Raw genomic sequence first — 19970 nt, 5'->3', positions numbered from 1 at the left:
CAGATTTAATACAGTACAAGCCCAATATTATATTTATATGTATAGTAATTACGAGAAGAAAAACTTGTTTTTTTTGGCTCCGCTGCTAATTACCATTTGGTACAATGCATAACTATTCTGCTATATACGATATAGTAGTAGCATACCACAAATGCAGAAACCCCAGCATAGTTATTATCGACGGCACAGTAGCAAGACGACAACTTTTAATTGACCCGAGAACCTGTTGCACAGAAGCGGCATCTAATATATGTGCATTTCTTATTTATATATTTAATTAAGCAGGTGTGCAGCTTCTTTCAGCAGCCTGCACCGCAGATGATCGCCTCCCCCATCCCTCTGCCGGCTGCGGAGACTGAGGTCCGTCTCATCCACCTGCGTGCTATTTACAGCACGGCAGTACAGTGAGCGTATCCTGACTGCACACCAGGACAGATGATAATTTCACATTCACCCCACAGAGCCACTACCTCTCCTAACCACCACACTGGTTAAAAGTGTCGCTCTTTACCGGGTTAGGCAGCTTTGAAGGTAGCAAAGTTGCCCAGGATGGACTCCAAGCGAGAGAAGGACCAAGGTAAGTTGTGATGGGTAGCTTGTTGCTACGTTGCTTTGCTAGCCACTAGCTGCTTATGCTAGGTAGCTGTGCTTCCAGCTACAACATAACCCCTTTTTGTTTGTTACACAACATTTTGCTTATATCATCTCATGACAAAATAAATAAATAAAACAGACGGGGAACGTTTTTAATTATATTCAAGAACCCACCCACTTTCATCCGGCTGAATCATCCTCATGATTTAATTCACGCAGCCGCTGTCTCACGAATATAGCTAACATGGGCTAACAAAGTCCCTTTAATGCCTCTGCTAACAAGTTGTAACGTTATTGCTGGCAGACTGTGCGGTAATCTAAACATCGTGACCTTTCTTTCTGCAGGTGCAGTGCAAAACATTAGTCCCTGCTTACACCCAATCCATTCTCTGTCATATTTAAGGATATAAATCCATGTCTGTCAGTGCTCATTTAGTTTTTAAATAAGTAAATAAAAATTGTGCTGCATATCTGAAAATATAATAAGAGGATCACCAAGAAAATAACAGAGCCCTACATCAGCATCATTATCATCATCATCTCTGGTCAACCGTGATTTCCTTTTACCTCTCTTAATAAGAGCTGGCTGACACTGCCTCAGGGAATCAAGCCAAATATAACTCCCTGGGTTTCTTTTATTTATGCATACAACTGGCGAGATAATACCACCCAGCAGCACATCTGTTTGTGACCCTATCCTCAAGAGGACATCCCAGCGTGCAGCCAGATATGAAATTCAGAAACTGCTTGTCTGAATTTTTTTTTGTCCCCTATTAGAGATGATTGCCTGGATTATTTGCTTATACTGTAAGCAGAACAGACACTGTGCTTCTAGCGTTTTCTTTTGCTGTGCTGACTCACGAACAATGACAGAGTGGGTGCATGCAAATAGAAAAATAAATATGCTTTGCTCTGCTGAAGTCTTGTGACTCGTATTCTTTCAGATGCAGACCATGAAAAGATAACTGCCGTGCTGCTCAAGTCACGTACCGGGGAATTTGATCTGGAGTCGATATTGTTTCTCAAATTAAGAAATCTCGGTAAGATGGAAATAATATATTAGCATTTCATTCTGCAAAATTTGCATTTCATTTATGATTTAAATTGTATGTCTTGTAGGTATACATGATCTTGGATGCACTGGGGAATGTATAAACCTGGAGAGACTGGACCTCTCTGGAAATAATATCACAAATTTGGCTCCTTTAGCATCTTTACGGCTTCTTTCAGTCCTCAATTTGTCTAACAACAGGGTCTCCAATTTAGGTACAATTTTAGAAGAAAAAGATTATTTATTTCTTGCATTATTAAGATGATTACTGTCATGAAAAGGCTTTAAAATTTCTCATAAATTGGTCACTGCTTTTGTATTTCCAGAGCCCCTGCGCACTTGTGACGTTTTACAGAACTTAAATGTGGCTGGTAATATTATATCCAGGTAAGACTAAATAACCACTGAATGTCTTTTTTTTCCTGCAGGTGATTAAAAATGTGAATATGTCACAAGCGGCTGTGTTACTGACATAAAAGCAGAAAAGCTTTATGCATAAGTTACTATGTTGTTAGGCATTTTAAGAGCATGTCTGTTTTGCTTTTCAACAGTATTGAGAACCTACACTGCCTTGTTTCTTTGAGAAAGCTAGAAAATATACGTCTGAAAGACAACACATATAATTACACTAATCCAGGTAATTTTGGTGACTTTGAACATATTCCAGTGGATGGAAATTCTCAATTAATGAACTCATGTTAAGTTTCTTTATGGCAGTGTGCAGAAACTCTTCATATAGAGCGGTAGTTCTCGAGATGTTCCCCAATATCAAAGTCCTGGATGGTAAGTTTTTTTTCCCCATTCTTTGGACATTTAACTGCTCAACATTAACTTGTAAGAGTTTCGTGTTTTAATGAATTAATCTGCTTAAATTGCAGGTGAAAGAGTTGTTGGGCGTGGAAGCGATCTGTATCAGTTATGCAAGGACATTGATGATACCATAAAAGGTATATTTTAATGAACTTGTTGTCACACTTTGTTTACTGGATTAATTTGGTGATTGTGGCACCGCTGACAGTTGTGATGCATTTGTGTTTGCCTCTGCTTGTATAATATACCGAGACTGATATTTACTTTTTTTGAATGATGATCAGCTGGTCTGTACAAGAATGGACAGCTTGTTGAACATTCTGATTGCAAGCCATGGGTGGAAGATAGTTACTGGGAGATAAAGAGATCTAATAATGCCATTATTGAAGAAGCCTATAAGCAATTTAATGGTAAGAGAATATCTGCAGACCTGTTCCTAGATATCTAGCTGGTTGCTAACAGTGTTAGATGCATAGTGCATTCCTTGACTTTTTATGTATTTTTCTTTGTACAGATGTTCTTCATGAATGCAGACTCCTCAACAACAGAGCCACTCATGTGATTTCACAAACTGAAAGATCCATGAGCCTGAAGAAGCAACCAAAACAATATGCCATCTGAGCCGGCCTATTTCGAACACATTTGTAGGCAACATTTATCAACTTCTCTGCTTGTGTGATATACCATGGCTAATGTACTGTAGATTTTTGCAGATTAACCACTCTGTATCGAAATGCTTGACATTTACCATTGCCTGACACACGTGCGCTGTCTTGCAGTGTGTGGCATTTGCTGACCTTGTACTCATCCTATGCATTGGGTATTGGACAAAACATGTAGGTGGTGTGAAAACCTTTACCCGTACCGACAGCCCTCAGTTTGGTTCAAAGATGTCTTTTACTTGCACAGTGTGCATTTTGTACCATATTGTAGCCTCCATTTATGCTGAGAGCTGTTTTATGCTGCTTAAGATTTTCTATTGGTTCTCAGTAATTTATAGCTTTTTTCCATTTTGCATTGCTGGAGAATTCGGGAAGTTATTGTGTCCCATGCTGTGTGCTTTCTTTGCAAGTTCAATTTCTGCAAAAAGAAAAAGGTGATTTAATGATTGCTTCAGCTGTTTCTACTTGTTTTATACCATAAAGTTTATTATATGTGCAATCAAAATGTGTAAAATACAGTGCGTATGAAGCTTTAATGGTGTACCCCCGCTTTTATTTTTACTAATATATCTGTATATATTATACAAAACATGTGTGTGATATGTATACAACTCATACATATATTCATACAGACCCATGTTTGCTCACTCTGAACCAATGAACATGATTTTAAAACATAAAGCAGAAGGTTATAGCCTGCAGAAGTTGTTCCTCGGCGTGTTAGAAGCGGTCCACTGGCGCCACCTGCAGGCGGTAATAGTGTTGCAACGCTAAGCACCTGCAGACATTCACTATTATTATGCTATTTACAATATAGCCCATATGAGAAGCTTGCATTTAGTTTTAGTTTAATTTAGTCTTTTTTCATCATCTTTATCCTGAAGTTAGAAAAGTAAGAGCCAAGAGAGATCCTGTCTTTGAGTTTTACATTCCATTTGACATAAAGACGTAATCAGCATACACAGGAGAAATACTTTCAATACTTTTAGTAGTTCAGTCGATGCAATCATAAGACAGTTAAAAATAACAGTAAGTTCAGATTCAGCTTTATCATTGGCCGCTTTACAGCACAGTTATTGGGACTTTTTGATAGTCAGCAAACACTTTATGGCTATCAGCACATTATGAAGTTAAAGGAAATGAAATGGCACATATGACAAAGGCCAGAAAACGTCTTTCATGTCAGTAGGACAGAGATAGAGGGCTTAATACGGCGGAAATGGAGGAAGGGGGATAAAAAAGGCAATGGGAGTAAGAAAGCAAAGGAAGCTGTTTTTACAAAATCTGAATGAAGGCAGGAGAAATGAGAAGCTCAAGTGGGAACAGGCGAGTCATATATATATATATATATATATATATATATATATATATATATATATATATATATATATATATATATATACATATTCTTTTAATTCTTATTCTTATTTTTATTTTCATGTCTATTTAAGTGTAATTTATGACAGTATGTTTGCACTGAAGCACCGCAGCAATTTCCTAATGTTGTAAACCTGCTCAACATTTGGCAATAAAACCCTTTCTGATTCTGATTCTGAATCCTACATATATACATAGGATTCGAGGTTGTCCACACTTCATACCAGTTGGTGGCAGTAATGCACCGTTTCGGAGGGTGTAAAATACCGCCAACAAGAAGAAGAAGCTCGACAGTTGCTACAGCTGTTGTGTCGACCTTGGTTCGTTCAGAATGGCAGGGAAGGCGTGGAGGTCAGCGGTATGTGCGTTGAAACTTATGGAAATGTGTCATAGTTGCACTAGATCAATTTTGTTTCAGTTCATCAGCGAACACTTATTGTCTGTCCCGCTGACAGCATACCAGAGGCAGAACATCCACTGCTAACTACTTAGCTGACCGCTAACGCACAGGCTATATGCCCGTAGTTGCTATAGCAACTCGACACGTTTAGCTAGCAGCTATTTAGCCAAGTGTATGTTCTCGTGTAATGCAATGTAGAAGCAATTTATGGCTTCGTTGCTCTAGTTGAACATGTTTTTATTAAGGTTGCGTTATGGAAACACATGTCTATCATCTACAGATTCTTAATCTACTAACAAAGTTGGGTTTATCGATCAATGGCAAGGATAAACTCAAACCACAGGAAGTAAGTTAAGTGTACCTAACTTTAAATACTGTATATCCTTGCTGCACTGGAAAAAGAGCTCGCAGGCAGTTACTCTCGCTTCTGATGTGACCACATCTGGAATAGAGACTCTGTTTTGTAATCTTTTCAAAGTCAGGGTTGCCTTCGGCTGTTTGTCTGTCTGCCTGTCTTCCTGTCTCTCTGCCTGCTCACATAGGAGCTTCATGCAGTTGCATTGTTTTACATATTTAGATCACACTGACAATGTAATCGTTTGCAAAGCCAATACAAACTTGCCAAACAGCTATACCAGTCAAAAATGTTTTACTGTTAAACACAGCAGTGCACAAATTTGGTCATCATCATTACTCAAGACATCTGTTCAGTTCACCTCACACTATACACAGACATGTTTTCAGTGCTTTTTCTTATTTCCATAAATAAACAGCAGAATAGTGTTGGGAGGAAAAAAATCAATTTGTGTTTTGTGTTTTTCTCAGTTGTCACAGGTAGTTGGGGCTTTGAAGAATGAGACTCCACAATCCAGGACTTTCATCCGTGGGGTATTTATTTTTCCTTGTAAAACTACAGACTTTTTTGTGTGAAGGTTTTTTCTGTAACTTCGAGGTTATATTAAATTTGAACTACCTCATCAGTGTGCAATAAAACTTGTGTTTGTCCTGCCTCACAGATTCAGACTGTCACTTTAATCCCCGGTGATGGGATTGGTCCAGAGATCTCCAATGCTGTCATGAAGATATTTGAAGCAGCTAAAGTTAGTACTGAAAAACAGTTTAAAAAAAAGAAAATCATTAACATGCATATTTATTTTTCAGATTTTATCAGAGAATAATATAATGCTTGAGCACTGATACCACATAAATCATATAACAATAGAAATATGATTAGTATAATTGTAGATAACAAAGGTTCTGGGAAAAAAGAATGAATTGAATGTCCTTTTGATATAGGCACCTATTCGGTGGGAAGAGAGAAATGTTACAGCCATTCGGGGACCTGGTGGAAAGTGGATGATACCTCCAGATGCCAAAGAATCAATGGACAAGAACAAAATTGGCCTGAAAGGTAACCTGATTGATTTATCTATATGGGGGTTTTTTTGTTTTGTTTTTTTAAGGCAAAGTTAAACAGTAGGACAGTTCTAGGTAATGGTGTGTATATTGGGAATATGTACTAATCTCTTTATTCCAGGAACTTCACTCTCATGTGTTCCCACATCAGCAGCTTGGAAATTAAATTTTATTAGGGGCATTAATTAATTTGGCATGCTTAAGAGAGAAAAACTTCCAAACCAATCACCAGGTTTTTAGATATATTCTTTTGGTTTGACATGAAATATTTTTGAATTCTTTAACAATCTAAAGGCCCTTTGAAGACACCAATAGCTGCTGGCCATCCCTCCATGAACCTGTTGTTGAGGAAAACCTTCGACCTCTATGCTAATGTGCGGCCCTGCGTGTCCATTGAGGGCTACCAGACCCCCTACACTGATGTGAACCTGGTCACAATCAGGGAGAACACCGAGGGAGAATACAGTGGAATTGAACATGTTGTAAGACCTTTATTAACATTACCTTTTGACAAGCTTTCTTGTAATTTCTTTAAACAGTTTTCAGGAATAGTTCTCTAGGCTTCTGGAAGAACATTCAAACCTTTTCTTTGGATGTTGGTTGAGCTGATCCTACACTGCTTCAGAAATGTTGCGGTCCAGGCTCTGAAGAGGCCAGTCCATGACCAATAGTGTTCCACTGTTTGTTTTTTCCTACCCAGTATACATTTACTGCATTGGCGGTGTGTTAGAGTAGATTTTTCCCATATCGTATCATTTGCAATCATACCGGTATAAAACTTTTACATCAAATAAAAATGTTATATCATGATATCATTGCTAAAGCAGTGACACTTGCATAACATCCCTGGTGTGGGCATCTGCAAGACACGCTTGGGCACATTAGAGAAAGAGTCAATCTCGGCCTCTGGTTATAATTTACTGCAGAAAAAAACAGAGCTTCTTAAAAAAAGAAAACATTTCTGAAAATTGTTTCCACTAATGTTGGAAGCAACAAACACATTTCACCACTTGAGTACAACTTGAATACAAATGAGGAAAAGGTAAGTTTTGCAAGCCAAAAGTAAACAAATGTCTCAACTGAACATTGCTTGCTAGTTACACTCCATATGATAGAAAGAGAAATGACTGAAATTACCTCTTAATAGGCCACAGTTATGATGCCAATCCAAACATGGGGAAAAAGGCCTTAAGCAAGTGGTTAAAAAACTCGAGCCCAGCTACATCACCCCAGGTAGAAAATATTGTTCAGTTTTATTATTTGACAGTATTGTGCAGCTACTCATGAGTTACAAGGTTTAGTTACTGCTACATTAGTTGTTGTTAAACTAAAGGGTTAAGCAGTTATTTATACTTTACATTTCCTGGGAAAACACTCCATGGGTTACTTTTGTGCTCATATTTAACTTGTCTCAGGGTCACAGGTGGGCTGGAGGCCATCCCGGCTGTCATAGGCCAAGATGTGATATGTACTCTGGATGGGTCCCAAGTGTGTCACAGGGCAAACACAAAGAAACAGACAACCATTCGCAATCAAATTCATTCCCAAGGGCAATTTAGAATCACCACTTACCCTAACTTCACTAATTTCATGTGTGGGCTCTTTCTGGGTACTCCTGCTTCTTAACAAAGTTTAAAGACAACAAAACACCCCTCTGAAAATGGTCGGGGACAAAGACTGAACATTGGCTGCTTTTTCACACATTTTCAGTCCAAAGATACACTTTGAAAGAAAACTCAAAGAACTACTGGTCAAGACCACTTTAAACATCTAAAGTAAAATATAAATTACCTAGCAGGGACCACATCTTCATTTAGGTTTGACAGCATTTCTTTAAGATAACAGCAGATGGCATAAGCGTGAATTGAGACTGGGGAAGGCCTCAGAAGGGATTGGCGGTGGGTCTCAGGCCACTAATGAGAGGTGAATTAATTTTGAAACAGGCAGGATAGGGCACGAAAACAATAACAAACAGCTTGCAATGCAGGAGGTTTATATATGAGGTGTGGTCCCACTCCTGAAATTTGGATAAATTATCTCCAAGTAATGAGGGGTGGCATTTGCACAGCACTGTAGTCGTGTTCACTCTTCATTCTTTTTATTTCAGATTGTTGATGGTGTTGTACAGAGTATTAAGCTCATCACCGAACAAGCCAGCAAACGCATTGCAGAGTACGCTTTTGAATATGCAAGAAACAATCAGAGAGCCAGTGTTACAGCTGTTCATAAGGCGAATATCATGTAAGTATATTTTAGCACAAGTTAAGTCATTTGTCATTGTGAAGCTGCTTGAAACTACATTTTTGCTTCTCTTTTTTTCATTTAGGCGCATGTCAGATGGACTTTTCCTACGAAAATGTAGAGAGGCCGCTGAAAAGTACAAAGATGTGAAATTCACTGAGATGTACTTGGATACCGTGTGCCTTAATGTATGTCCCAATAGCTTTGTGGTAAATTAGTCCGAATATGTTTTAGATGGCTATAAAAGAATGCTTGCTGTATTTTTCTTTTAATGTCCTTATTCATCCAAACTTATAGATGGTGCAGGATCCCACACAGTTTGATGTACTAGTGATGCCAAATTTGTATGGAGATATCTTAAGGTACACAACTGTCACCAGTAAATCTTTTATGTTAAAATACTCATAAGAACAAGGCAAATTATGAGTCTTTTCTTTTGCACTTTATCAATCAAAGACGACATTTTTCAACTGTGGCTCACTAGGAAAAAGGGAGGTAACAGAATGAACAGGAGAGTGCTGAGGAGGTGGATCCTGACTGTTCTAAATGAAGAAAAAAGTGTAATTAAATCCTATGTTTTCATACCAAAAATACAGTAGTAGTAGTAGCACCTCTAAACCTAGTGTCTCTAACAAAAAACTAACACCTAACTGGTCCTTACAGAGGCAGTATGGTAAATGTAGTAAACCCTATTCTTGTAGCCAACACCAAACAAAACAGTAAGGAGTTACTCGAAGTCACAGCCTGGTTGAATGAAAATTGGATATCCCTTTAAACAGCTGTGATGATTCGTGATGCAGCTTGGTGGTGCATAAGATCAGACACTTGTCCAGCCTGTATCAACAGTGGTTAGGTGGAGCAAGAGCAATCCATGGAGGTACTCATTGTGAACAAGAATACCCCTGCACACACTAGTTAGCATACAAAACAGAGAGCTGAAACACACATGGGCGACAGCAAAATTGTCTGGAGTTGTAAAAAAGCAACAAAAATATTGACACAATATTAAAAATGTGATTGCTCATTCATGTTATGAATTTATGTTAAATCCAGTATATGTTTTATGAAATCTAAAGGTAACCCAATGTGTTTACCATTACAGTGATCTTTGTGCCGGATTAATTGGAGGTCTTGGAGTGACTCCTAGTGGAAACATTGGTGCAAATGGTGTGGCCATATTTGAGTCGGTATGGGGTCATTTTTGTAAAGTTGCAGATACATGATCAACATACAAGTTGCACAGAAAATCCACAGTCTATTTGTGTTTGTTGTTCTTTAAAAATATCAACTTTTTCTGTAAAATCAGGTTCATGGAACTGCTCCAGATATAGCAGGAAAAGACTTGGCTAACCCCACCGCCCTGCTGCTCAGTGCAGTCATGATGCTGCGGCACATGGGTCTTCATGGGCATGCCAAGAAGATTGAAAGTGCCTGTTTTGACACAATTCGAGACAGAAAGGTAATTACTTCTTTTCTGGAGAATTGCAGTTTGGGTTATATGGTGTACACCTGTTTTCTAATTTATAATGCTTATGTTATTCATCTTCAAGGTTCTGACCAAAGACCTGGGAGGGAACTCAAAGTGCTCAGAATTCACAGAAGCAATATGTCAGAGAATGAAGGATATGGACTAAAAGGACATTAGTGAGATATGTTTGTTAATTGTTAGGGTTTTGCCCACTTGACCATATCATGCTGTATCCGCACATTTCAACCAAAAAAGAAAAAACTACTCAGGAGTTTGAGATCCTGAATGTTTAATTTTTCTCTCTGCACAATCCAAACAACTGTGTTAACAGTGGTTTGTGTATATGGAATATGCATATGTGATTTTCCTGTGTATCAGTGGTGAATATTATCTATTTATTGGTGAAATGTGTTTAATGTATTTGACAATAGTATTTGAAGACACAGCCACAAATTCCACTTGACAAACAAATCATATGCTAAGAAGTCAAACTCCGCTTCACATTTAGTTGCTTAGATAATCCATCTGTAAACACATTAGAGATTTTTTTCACTAAATGTTTTTTGAAAACTTACTGTTTGCTTATGTAATTATTGTAAAATTGGTATTACACTGACATGAGAAATGCCATAATTTTTATTCAGTGTTATTCAAATGACTCTGATAGCTGTTATAACTGATTTCTGGGTAGAAGCATGTCTTTCTCATCAATGTTATAAAGCACTTCCACCAATTTTCCTGTCAGGCAAGATGATTGGTATCATTTTAAAGAAGTCAAAATCAGTGTTGGTAAGGTAAAAGTTGCATTAAAATGGTGTAACTTTAAACTTATTAAATAAAATATCCTTTAAACACTATGTGTGGTTCTCTTTTTTTCATTCTGCAGAATAGATACAATAGTTTTGAGCCACCCCTCATTTCTTTATAGTATGCAGTGAAAATGGAAAATCAATTATTTTTTGAAATGTGCAAACTTACAAGAAAATACAGGATATAAGGCAAAAACAGTTTGTACAGTTCAAATTGGTATGGCCACAACTTTCTTAAGCAAGTGTTCTTGTAATTTATTTAAATAGTCTTCAGGAATATTTCTCCAGGCTTCTTGAAGGATATCTCAAATCTCTTCAGATTTGATCTCTTTGTTTTATTCTGTGTCAAGATGATCCCACACTGCTTCAAGAACGGTTAGGACCAGACCCTTGGGAGGCCAAACCCAACTGAAAAGTGTATTTTGTTTTTGTTTCTGTCTAGGAATGCTTTTACTACTTTGGATCATTGTCATGCTGAAAAATGAAGCCATTGTCAAATACTTTCCAGATGCTCTTGGATTATGAATCAGACTCCAATAGTACACTTCTGCATTCATATTTCCATCCATTTTGGAAAGATCCTCCAACACCAATGGCTGAAATGCAGCCCCAAAACATGACAGAGCCTCTATCGTGTTTTTCAGATGGCTGCAGACACTCACTGTTGCACCTCTCTCCTGACCTTCATTGTACATAGTGATGATTTGAACCACAAGTGTCAAATTTGGATTCATCATACCTTAACACCTGTAATCACAATTTTTCAGCGCAGTTCTTGTATAATCTGACCACTCAAGAACACTTCAAAAAATGACAAGAAAGTCTGACTCATTGGAACCAAAATAAAAAGAAATGAGGGTTGGCTCAAGACTTTTGTGCTGTACTGTAATTACATTTTATGCATGTTCACAGGTGATGAGATGAAGGAAAATGACACATGATTTCATACTAACAGTTACACAGTAGAAAGTGACTTTATCCTTGATAAAGGCTCTCTATAACTTTGTGGTACATCTCTAAGACAACTGGACGGCGAAGCTTCATTGTAGGACCTGGAACAAGAAAATAGTAAATCATTTATAGATTCTCTGCAATGTGCAACTGATTCGATACAACTTGCACCTGTATTGTGTTACATGGTCTTGATATTATGGTATACCAGCATAAACCTTTATTGTATAGTATTAATCTTTTTTTAACACTGTTCTGCTGAATTTACCCAGTTCTCCTCCAGAAACAGAGAAGTCCTTTCTCAGAATGGTCCATTTTTGTATGCGTTGGGCGTTGGAGGTGGCTGCAGAGTTGACTCTGTCAATCCCCTTTTGAATTGCCTGGTACACTTCTTTGTCTTTTCCACCGGTTATGTCAGACATTTTGCTTGCTTGGCTGCCCAGCTGTCTGCAAAACTCCACAGCTTCCATACTGAGTTCCTCTGTTGGCTCCATGGTTTCGGTATTGCTACAACACTGAAAAACGGGATAAATCCCAACATCATATACATAGAAATTATGACATTAGGGTTAAATTGATCATTGTCACACCTGTAAGTGAGAAAGACATTTAACAGTTCTCTTGTCACTATTCATGCTATGTTGCTGGAGAAATCAGAACAATTACAGCAGATTACCTTTAAGGTTAAAAGCATGGACAAAAACTTCTTTTTGTCTCCAATCAGCATGGCATTGCTGATGATGGGTAGCTCCTTCTTTACTGCTTCTTCTATGGGAACAGGTGGAACATTCTCTCCTCCAGCTGTGATGATCAACTCTAAATGCAAGGCGTAGACAACCTGACATTTCAGCTGTTTGTGACTCACTTCACAGAGAAAGAAGTCTTATTTCTGCCCAGAACACCATGCTCTTTCCACAGTGTGTGTCAGTGACCTAAAATGTCCAGTTACACTCTCACAATAGTTTTGTTTGATGGGATTATGCTACCTTTTATCCTTCCTGTGATGTACAAGAAACCCTCTTCATCAACCTTCCCCAAGTCCCCAGAATGCAGCCATCCATCTTCATCCAAAGCTTCTCTTGTTTTGTCTTCCATGTTGAGGAAACCCATGAAAATGTTGCGTCCCCAAAAGCAAATTTCTCCTGTCCCTTCACAGTCTACATTGGCCAATTTGTATCGACAGCCAGGCACCACTTTTCCACAGCTATAGGTCAAAAAAGGAGTTTTCTGTGTCTTAGACTTTATTACAATTCAAAACATAAGGACCACAAACACAAGTAATTTTTTACAATTCTTGATTTTGAAAAAAACATTATTATTATTTTTTTTTTACCTCGGCAGTTTATAAGCTTTTGGACCTGACATGAAGTGAGGTCCTGTGCTCTCGCTCATGCCATAGGCTTCATACAAGCGGATGTTCAGACCCAGGAAAAACTGTACGGTTTCACTACTGATCGGTGCTGCTCCTGAAAAGAACTTCTGACAGCAAGACAGGCCCAGCTCATTCCGAAGCTTCTGCAGCACAAGGCTGTCAGCCACGTAAAAAAGGAACGGTTTTTCATCATCCCTAATAAAATTGCAAATGAAACTTTTGAATGAAATCATCTCTTCTGGGAAAATTCATCTATTTACACGTATATGCACATTTTATAAATAATTATTGAGAATCAAAACTCTACTCACTCATGCGTACACTTTTGATTTGTTTCCTGGCTGACTGACATTGCCCATGTAACCAGTTTCTTTTTCAAATATCCACACTGACTAATCTCCTGTTTTATCTTCTCCATCATTTTCTCCCATACCCGTGGGACACCCATGTGGGATGTTGGGCGAGCCTCCCGAAGTGTAGTTATCAAGCTTCCCTACAGAGCAAATGTGCAAAATGTGAAAAAAAATGAAGGGGGGGGGGGGGAGACACCATTGTGGGTGTGGGAATTCAGTCTGCACAATACTGCATTTTTACAATATCTTATTCAAATGATTACCTCCACAATTACTAAAATGTTTATTTTTATCTGAGCCATGAAAGTGCACCTATTTTCATGTTAAACATCTTGTAGTACTGAATGCTGTCGAAATGCATATTCTTGTGACACATGTTAGAATCACATGATCAAATATTTTTAACTACTTACCTTTAAGGCATCTGGCTGTGCAAAGTATACCAGCTCACCCCAGTGGATGCCTGTCCAGAGATCATAGATCTGAGCAGCAATGTGGCTGAGAGGCAGGTAACTCACTAGTGACTCCTGTTTCGTGTCGGCTGGCTGCATTTCTCCAGCCCTGCTGGCATGAATGGCCGTCCATGTGATCTGTAAATTCATTCAGTGCAGAAAATTGTTTGTTTTACCTCAAACAACAACACATTTCTGAGGTATTTCTACGTTTTTGCATTTGATCTTCTTCGCTTTCAAGTAGCTTGTCATAGTTACAATAATAAGATTTGTTAATAGACACATTAGGCATACAAGCACACATTGATAGCCACATGAAAGCTTACATTGTCATGACTGAGCATGACTCCTTTCGGCTTGCCTGTGGTGCCAGAAGTGTAGATCAGGACACAGCACTGGTTAGCTCTCTGACTGCTGATAATGTCATCCAATTGTTTTTCAGAAACATCCAGACCCAGCTCCATGAACTCCTCCCACTACCCAAAAGCAGAAATATACCATTTGGAACACAGGCTCAACAGTCATAGTGGTCTGTATCATTTTATGTGCTGTCCTGAGGACTTACAGAGTAGAGATTTGAGATCTTCTGCTGAACCTGTCCACTGTACTGCACTATGGCTTTTAAATTGGGTAGTCTGTCACATATCTGTAATAGCAAGGGAGAAGATGTTTTCGCTGTGGAATCAAACCCACTGCATGTGCATATCATTGTATAGTACCTGCAATATCTTCTCCAGTTGCTTCTGATTTTCTACCACAATAATGTTGGCTTTAGAGTCACTAGCCACATAATGGCACGCGTCCGGTGAGTTTGTGGCATAAATTCCTGTCATTATTCCTCTGTTACAGATGTAGGAGAAACAAAGAAGTTATTGAATGTCTCACTGCAACAGGAGAAATACACCTATATGGTATTTATGTGCAGTGATTGGCTGAGTTTGATTAGTGCTTAATCCAGGTCCAGTTGTTGATGTGTAATGTGCGCTTCTCACCCTGCCATGATTGCACCGACTGCAGAGAAGAACCATTCTGCTGAATTGAATCCTAGTATTCCCACTCCATGGAATCGCTCTAAACCCAGCTGCACACATTAACAAAGTTTTGGACTTTTCTTTGTAAAAGTCTGATCATTGACAGTGTAGTCTAGCACGTACCTAAAATGTAATTAGTTCTTTTGTTTAATATACCTTTAGAAAGCTCTTGGCTGTTCTCCGGCACAACTGGTAATACTCTAGGAAAGTTATCTTTTCCCATTTGTTGTTCTTCTTGCTGGCAAGTGCATGCTTGTTTCCATATTTTTCAACTGAGGATTTAAACAACTGGTGAACTGTGTTGGGTTCCTCTGTACATCCTTCTTCTATTCTCAGCTTGACTGAACCTCTAGCATCAGTGGTCCAAAGAGAATGGGCTGGAGCAAGAGGTGTGCTGGAAAATGCCTGACTTACATCTATTTGTCCTGCGATAAGAAAAAAAATCATATCTGAAATGCAAATGCAATCACTGGGCACTAAAAGTCTTCTTATTCAGTGCTCATAACTCACCTATAAAGGTGAGCTCTTCACTATCTGTCTGCGTGTGTTCCGTAGTCTTCTGAGCTGGCAACATCACACTGAAACACACAGAGGAAACACGGGCTTCAAGCACACTCGCACGCACTCCACCTCAAATTCTGGCAGGGGTTTCATTTTAGCTTTGTTGATCCAACACAATGCCGGGGCTTTGCCACAGGAAAAGCCCCTTGCTTTGTTTGTCAAAAAAAAACAACAACTGTCTGCTCCCACTCGTCAATATTGTTGTCATGGTAGATGGGGAGGAGCCATTGCAAATCAATATAAAGACTGATCCAAACATTGATCACATTTCTCTCCCAATTGAGATGACAATGCATTCAAAGGACAAAAATAATCAAAATCAATTCAAATTAACACATCTGGATGATTCTGGAAAAGCACATCCTTGATCACCATAATAAAAACACACATGAGTAAAATCTTTTTGAGGAATTGGGACTTGTGGACTCAGTGCCAAGGTTGGGTGCAAAACTATATTATAATATGAGGAACATTCATTCAATAACTCTGGCAGAAGTGACTAAGTAGTTAAACCATCACCACATTTATGCACTGTGCATGCATGCTGGTGAAAGTATTAGAAGCTATCTTACAGTTAAACTGTTAGAAAAAAGGTGAAGGCAGGTGAAAGAAACCAAAAAACAGTTCATCTTAAGTTGCTTACCTATCCTCAAGTTGATGATCGACCTTCTTTTCCATTCTGAACTTGCTCAAAAATGCTGCTTTCAAAACTTGGACGAACGTGATTTATGGGAATATACTGGATTAAGAAAACAAAAAAACACCAAACAAACTTGCAGTTCAGCAAGCCTTCCCAAGTCGCTAAAGGTTGTGAAACAAACAGGAAAGACCATGTGGGTAGTGCATTGGAATCAGTTGCTCAAGAACATGTCCTGAATTCAAATCACCTTCGCTTTTCACATGTAAAACAGCCTTTCCCAATTCACACAATGACACGTTCAAAACTTAATCACACCACTCTGCATTTAATTTTAATCAAGCTTAATGCACATGAGTTACAGGGTGAAACAGGCTTTAGCACTCCTAAAAATGTAATAAAATGTGGAATTTAGGAGCACCTAATCTGCAATAAATCTGTCAATAATAAACAACAAGTATACACATTTGTAGCTCACATAACAAATATTGCAGTTATTTGGGATGGAGTATTGTTTCTGTTTTGCCAGACGTGTGGGTGTAATTAAAGAATATTCTAGAGAAGGTTATATAACATTTACAAAGCAGGCTGTATCTTATTAGAGATCATACATGCTATATTTGTTCCTTTTTTTCTTGCCCTTGCCCCACTGGACTCATAGAGACATCTAAGGCAATGTAACCATTCGAAAAAGTAGGTCACGCTATATAAGAAGGAGATCTAGTAACCTCCACCCCTCCCTCGTCCCCCTACTCGGGTCCCTTCTAGACTCCTCTCTCTCCGCCAACGAAACATCCGGTCCCGCTTCTCGAAGCTCTCCAGAAAGTTCTGCACTGCAAAGCGGCTATAAGTACCTCCCACTTTCGCTCCGCACTCTCACAGCAAAGGCGACTCAAAGCTTGGTAAGGCAGCATCTGGAAAGTAAGGCATAAAGACTTCAATTTAGAATAATAATTATCATTGTCACGAAGAAATACCAGCAGTTTCATTTAAGGTTGACTATAGCTAAGGCGAATATGGGCGACATCCGTGTGTCTTTTAATGCCGGTTGTATTGCTTTCCCGTAACGTGTGAGAGGCATACTGAAATTTAGCAGTCCGTTATCGCTGGGTTTAACGAGATAAAACAGAGGTTAGCCCCTGTTTTGCAGCTAGCGTGCGGTTTGCTATTTGTTTAATATCAGCTGTCAGTGTGTTTCAAGCTGTAACCTTGTGTGTAACGTGTTCGTGGTGTGTGTTATTTCCTCTTTAGGACAGTCACCATGGTTCACGAAACCGGCTACTACGATCTTCTGAGTGTCGAACCTAATGCTTCACAGGATGAAATCAAAAAAGCCTACCGAAAACTTGCCTTGAAATATCATCCTGACAAGAATCCAAACGAAGGAGAGAAGGTGAGTTTTAAACGTGTTTTATTGTAGCAGTTCAGCCGTTTACGTGCTATTGTTAAAGCCGCTTCTAATTTTAAACCGGCTACTTTAAAGACCAGTTGGAACTTTCTGGAATGATCTATGCGCAGCTGACTGCGTGTGGCTACAGGAAGACCTGCACGCTTGAACTGACTTGATGTTTTTTGCTACTGTGCGAAAGTAATGTTTAACATTAAATGTGTTGTTATTGTATTCTATTTTATTCATCATTTATGTGACTTTTTTAAGTAGCATTGTCACAACACAAGTCGTACGTTAAGTAAGCCTAATAAAGGGTCGAAGCAAATAAACTAACACAAGTTATAATCGACTTACTATGACCTTGATGACTGAAAATCTACACAAACTCAAGTTATAGCTTTAGTGGAGTCACTCATTCTCGCTTTTAAAAGTAATTCAATTATTTGTTTTATGTCTGCAGTTCAAGCACATTTCTCAAGCATATGAGGTGCTGTCAGATCCAAAGAAGAGAGACTTGTATGACCAAGGAGGGGAACAAGCCATCAAAGAAGGAGGGATGGGTGGCGGAGGTTCTCCGATGGATATTTTCAATATGTTCTTTGGAGGTGGAGGACGAATGCAGAGGGAGAGAAAAGGTGAGGTGGCTCATTGAGTTTTCAAGCTAGATGCAGTTTGAAGTGATGTGTATTCCTGGCATTTATAACATGAATGTTGTGCTTTTTTTATTTATTTGTCCTTTAGGGAAGAATGTAGTTCATCAGCTTAGTGTCTCACTAGAGGAGATGTACAATGGTTCAACAAGAAAGCTCGGACTCCAGAAGAATGTAATTTGTGAGAAATGTGAAGGTGAGTACCAACTTAATTGGAGAAATAAAAATACCAGTGTTTGGAGTAATAAAGATATTTAATTCCTTTTTTCCTTCTCATCATAGGCTATGGTGGCAAGAAGGGTGCTTTGGAGAAGTGCACAAACTGCAAAGGAAGAGGAGTGCAAGTCCGGGTGCAGCAGGTGGGACCAGGCATGATTCAGCAGATCCAAAGCATGTGTCCAGACTGTCAGGGACAGGGCGAGAAATTTAACTCAAAGGATCGCTGCAAGAACTGCAATGGCCAGAAAGTAGAACGCAAGAAGAAAATCCTTGAAGTTCATATTGACAAAGGTAAAGCTCTCACCTATCTGAGACATTTGTATTATAAAAATGCTTTTCTTGTTGTTTTCAAAAGCAAGTTTAGCTAATGATGCGTCTCTTGTGCAGGTATGAAAGACGGTCAGAAAATTACATTTCATGGAGAAGGTGACCAGGAGCCTGGCCTGGAACCTGGGGATGTGATTATTGTGTTAGATCAGAAGGATCACCCAGTTTTCCAGAGACGGGACAATAACCTAATAATGAGGATGGACATCAAACTTGTCGAGGCACTGTGTGGATTCCGGAATACCATTCAGACTCTAGACAACAGAACGCTTGTTATCAGCTCACAACCAGGTAAGTGTTTGAATTCAGCTGGCCTTGAGTGCTGGCTTTTCTGGTGACCGATTGTGAACAATGGTAATATAGATTCCAATTTTTTTTAATTATTTTTTTTTTTCTTCCTTCAAATCAACAGGTGAAGTCATTAAGCACAATGACGTCAAATGTGTTATGAATGAGGGCATGCCACTTTACAAAGAACCTTATGAAAGGGGACAGCTTATTATTCAGTTTCAGGTAAGTTGAACATCATTTCAACAGTGTAACACAATTCTGGATTTAAATTGAAGCCACAGGGTGGGAAAACGTTTTCAGCTCACTTGAATTCATTTAATCCTGCAGGTGGAGTTCCCAGAGAAAAACTGGCTCCCAGAACATCTGATGTTCCAGCTGGAAAGACTTCTTCCGCCCAGAGAGGATGTGATGGTCACAGATGACATGGAGGAGGTAGAACTAAGCGAGGCCGATTTGCAGTCACAACAGAAACACTACAGTGGTGAAGCTTACGAGGAAGACGATGACAATCCCAGAGGTGGCGTCCAATGTCAGACACAGTGATTGTAGTCAAAGTCTATATGCAGAGCATGTGGGTTTTGTTTTGCAAAAGGAAAGGTTTAACCCATGCCTTTGGTCCCTTTCACACTGTAAATTTGTGACATCACATTTAAAACTGTTGCCAATCCCTTTTTTTTTTTTTTTTTTTTTATTAAACTCGGGACACAAATATGCAAGTGGAGAAGGGTGCACCTAAAGTTGTCAGTGGTTTGTTTGTTTTTGTGCATGTTATGTTCTTTTTAAGTGTGTATTTTGTTTGTTTTCCGAAATTTACAGTACAAATTTCTTCATATGAACCTAAATGATGACTTGTATGCTTTCTGTGAAGGTGAAATTCAAGTCAAATGCTTTTTTTGTACAATAAATAC

The 19970-nt window shown here is 38.8% G+C and overlaps 4 protein-coding genes across 7 annotated transcripts; 3 read left to right on the top strand and 1 right to left on the bottom strand.

The window, feature by feature from the left end:
• Window positions 1-332: 332 nt before the first annotated feature.
• lrrc61 (leucine rich repeat containing 61) lies at window positions 333-4345 on the top strand. 2 transcript variants are annotated; one of them, XM_085412252.1, is made up of 9 exons: window positions 531-577; window positions 1539-1634; window positions 1714-1860; window positions 1972-2032; window positions 2197-2282; window positions 2363-2428; window positions 2524-2592; window positions 2740-2865; window positions 2970-4342. In XM_085412252.1, exons 1-9 carry the CDS (start codon window positions 550-552, stop codon window positions 3074-3076), a joined length of 786 nt encoding a protein of 261 aa, XP_085268378.1. In that variant the 5' UTR covers window positions 531-549; the 3' UTR covers window positions 3077-4342. The 2 variants fall into 2 exon arrangements, with proteins under 2 accessions (XP_085268376.1, XP_085268378.1); XM_085412250.1 differs by lacking the exon at window positions 2740-2865 and having other exon boundaries at window positions 333-577; window positions 2970-4345.
• A 415-nt stretch (window positions 4346-4760) lies between these two features.
• Window positions 4761-10890, top strand: idh3a (isocitrate dehydrogenase (NAD(+)) 3 catalytic subunit alpha). Of its 2 annotated transcripts, XM_085412248.1 has the most exons (12): window positions 4774-4852; window positions 5175-5240; window positions 5720-5782; window positions 5911-5994; window positions 6191-6305; window positions 6605-6792; window positions 8418-8551; window positions 8637-8739; window positions 8849-8913; window positions 9654-9738; window positions 9858-10010; window positions 10102-10890. In XM_085412248.1, the coding sequence occupies exons 1-12, from the start codon at window positions 4826-4828 to the stop codon at window positions 10183-10185; spliced, it is 1167 nt and encodes a 388-aa protein (XP_085268374.1). In that variant the 5' UTR covers window positions 4774-4825; the 3' UTR covers window positions 10186-10890. The 2 variants fall into 2 exon arrangements, with proteins under 2 accessions (XP_085268375.1, XP_085268374.1); XM_085412249.1 differs by lacking the exon at window positions 5175-5240 and having other exon boundaries at window positions 4761-4852; window positions 10102-10889.
• An 806-nt stretch (window positions 10891-11696) lies between these two features.
• Window positions 11697-16320, bottom strand: acsbg1 (acyl-CoA synthetase bubblegum family member 1). Its single transcript, XM_085411070.1, has 14 exons — window positions 16192-16320; window positions 15498-15565; window positions 15144-15412; window positions 14949-15037; window positions 14676-14796; window positions 14522-14602; window positions 14283-14432; window positions 13918-14094; window positions 13463-13644; window positions 13113-13346; window positions 12766-12983; window positions 12456-12595; window positions 12048-12294; window positions 11697-11880 (listed from the first exon to the last, which is right to left on the bottom strand). Exons 1-14 carry the CDS (start codon window positions 16224-16226, stop codon window positions 11804-11806), a joined length of 2088 nt encoding a protein of 695 aa, XP_085267196.1. The 5' UTR covers window positions 16227-16320; the 3' UTR covers window positions 11697-11803.
• A 659-nt stretch (window positions 16321-16979) lies between these two features.
• Window positions 16980-19825, top strand: dnaja (DnaJ heat shock protein family (Hsp40) member A). Of its 2 annotated transcripts, none has more exons than XM_085412244.1 (8): window positions 16980-17087; window positions 17437-17578; window positions 18036-18210; window positions 18317-18421; window positions 18508-18735; window positions 18832-19062; window positions 19184-19284; window positions 19390-19825. In XM_085412244.1, the coding sequence occupies exons 2-8, from the start codon at window positions 17447-17449 to the stop codon at window positions 19603-19605; spliced, it is 1188 nt and encodes a 395-aa protein (XP_085268370.1). In that variant the 5' UTR covers window positions 16980-17087; window positions 17437-17446; the 3' UTR covers window positions 19606-19825. The 2 variants fall into 2 exon arrangements, with proteins under 2 accessions (XP_085268370.1, XP_085268371.1); XM_085412245.1 differs by having other exon boundaries at window positions 17026-17106.
• The last annotated feature ends 145 nt before the right edge of the window (window positions 19826-19970 follow it).

Source organism: Rhamphochromis longiceps, linkage group LG7, assembly GCF_057381845.1.
Source record: "Rhamphochromis longiceps isolate RC_006_pf linkage group LG7, R_longiceps_female_GT1.1, whole genome shotgun sequence".
NCBI classification, from domain to species: Eukaryota; Metazoa; Chordata; class Actinopteri; order Cichliformes; family Cichlidae; genus Rhamphochromis; species Rhamphochromis longiceps.
Note: the sequence above shows the minus strand (reverse complement) of the source record. Positions and strands in the feature narration are given on the sequence as shown.

What these genes read in the sequence shown, in the direction of transcription:
- lrrc61 (XM_085412252.1), top strand. Translation starts at nt 550, where the DNA reads ATGGACTCCAAGCGAGAGAAGGACCAAG. An exon ending in TCTCAAATTAAGAAATCTCG is followed by an intron (nt 1,635 to 1,713) that starts GTAAGATGGAAA and finishes TATGTCTTGTAG; the next exon opens with GTATACATGATCTTGGATGC. An exon ending in CAACAGGGTCTCCAATTTAG is followed by an intron (nt 1,861 to 1,971) that starts GTACAATTTTAG and finishes TTGTATTTCCAG; the next exon opens with AGCCCCTGCGCACTTGTGAC.
- idh3a (XM_085412248.1), top strand. Translation starts at nt 4,826, where the DNA reads ATGGCAGGGAAGGCGTGGAGGTCAGCG. An exon ending in GAACAAAATTGGCCTGAAAG is followed by an intron (nt 6,306 to 6,604) that starts GTAACCTGATTG and finishes AACAATCTAAAG; the next exon opens with GCCCTTTGAAGACACCAATA. An exon ending in GTGTGGCCATATTTGAGTCG is followed by an intron (nt 9,739 to 9,857) that starts GTATGGGGTCAT and finishes CTGTAAAATCAG; the next exon opens with GTTCATGGAACTGCTCCAGA.
- acsbg1 (XM_085411070.1), bottom strand. Translation starts at nt 16,226, where the DNA reads ATGGAAAAGAAGGTCGATCATCAACTTGAGGATAG. An exon ending in AAAGCTTATAAACTGCCGAG is followed by an intron (nt 12,984 to 13,112) that starts GTAAAAAAAAAA and finishes TTTGACCTATAG; the next exon opens with CTGTGGAAAAGTGGTGCCTG. An exon ending in TGTTTCTGGAGGAGAACTGG is followed by an intron (nt 11,881 to 12,047) that starts GTAAATTCAGCA and finishes TTCTTGTTCCAG; the next exon opens with GTCCTACAATGAAGCTTCGC.
- dnaja (XM_085412244.1), top strand. Translation starts at nt 17,447, where the DNA reads ATGGTTCACGAAACCGGCTACTACGATCTTCTGAGTGTCGAACCTAAT. An exon ending in ATCCAAACGAAGGAGAGAAG is followed by an intron (nt 17,579 to 18,035) that starts GTGAGTTTTAAA and finishes TTATGTCTGCAG; the next exon opens with TTCAAGCACATTTCTCAAGC. An exon ending in TGTTATCAGCTCACAACCAG is followed by an intron (nt 19,063 to 19,183) that starts GTAAGTGTTTGA and finishes TCAAATCAACAG; the next exon opens with GTGAAGTCATTAAGCACAAT.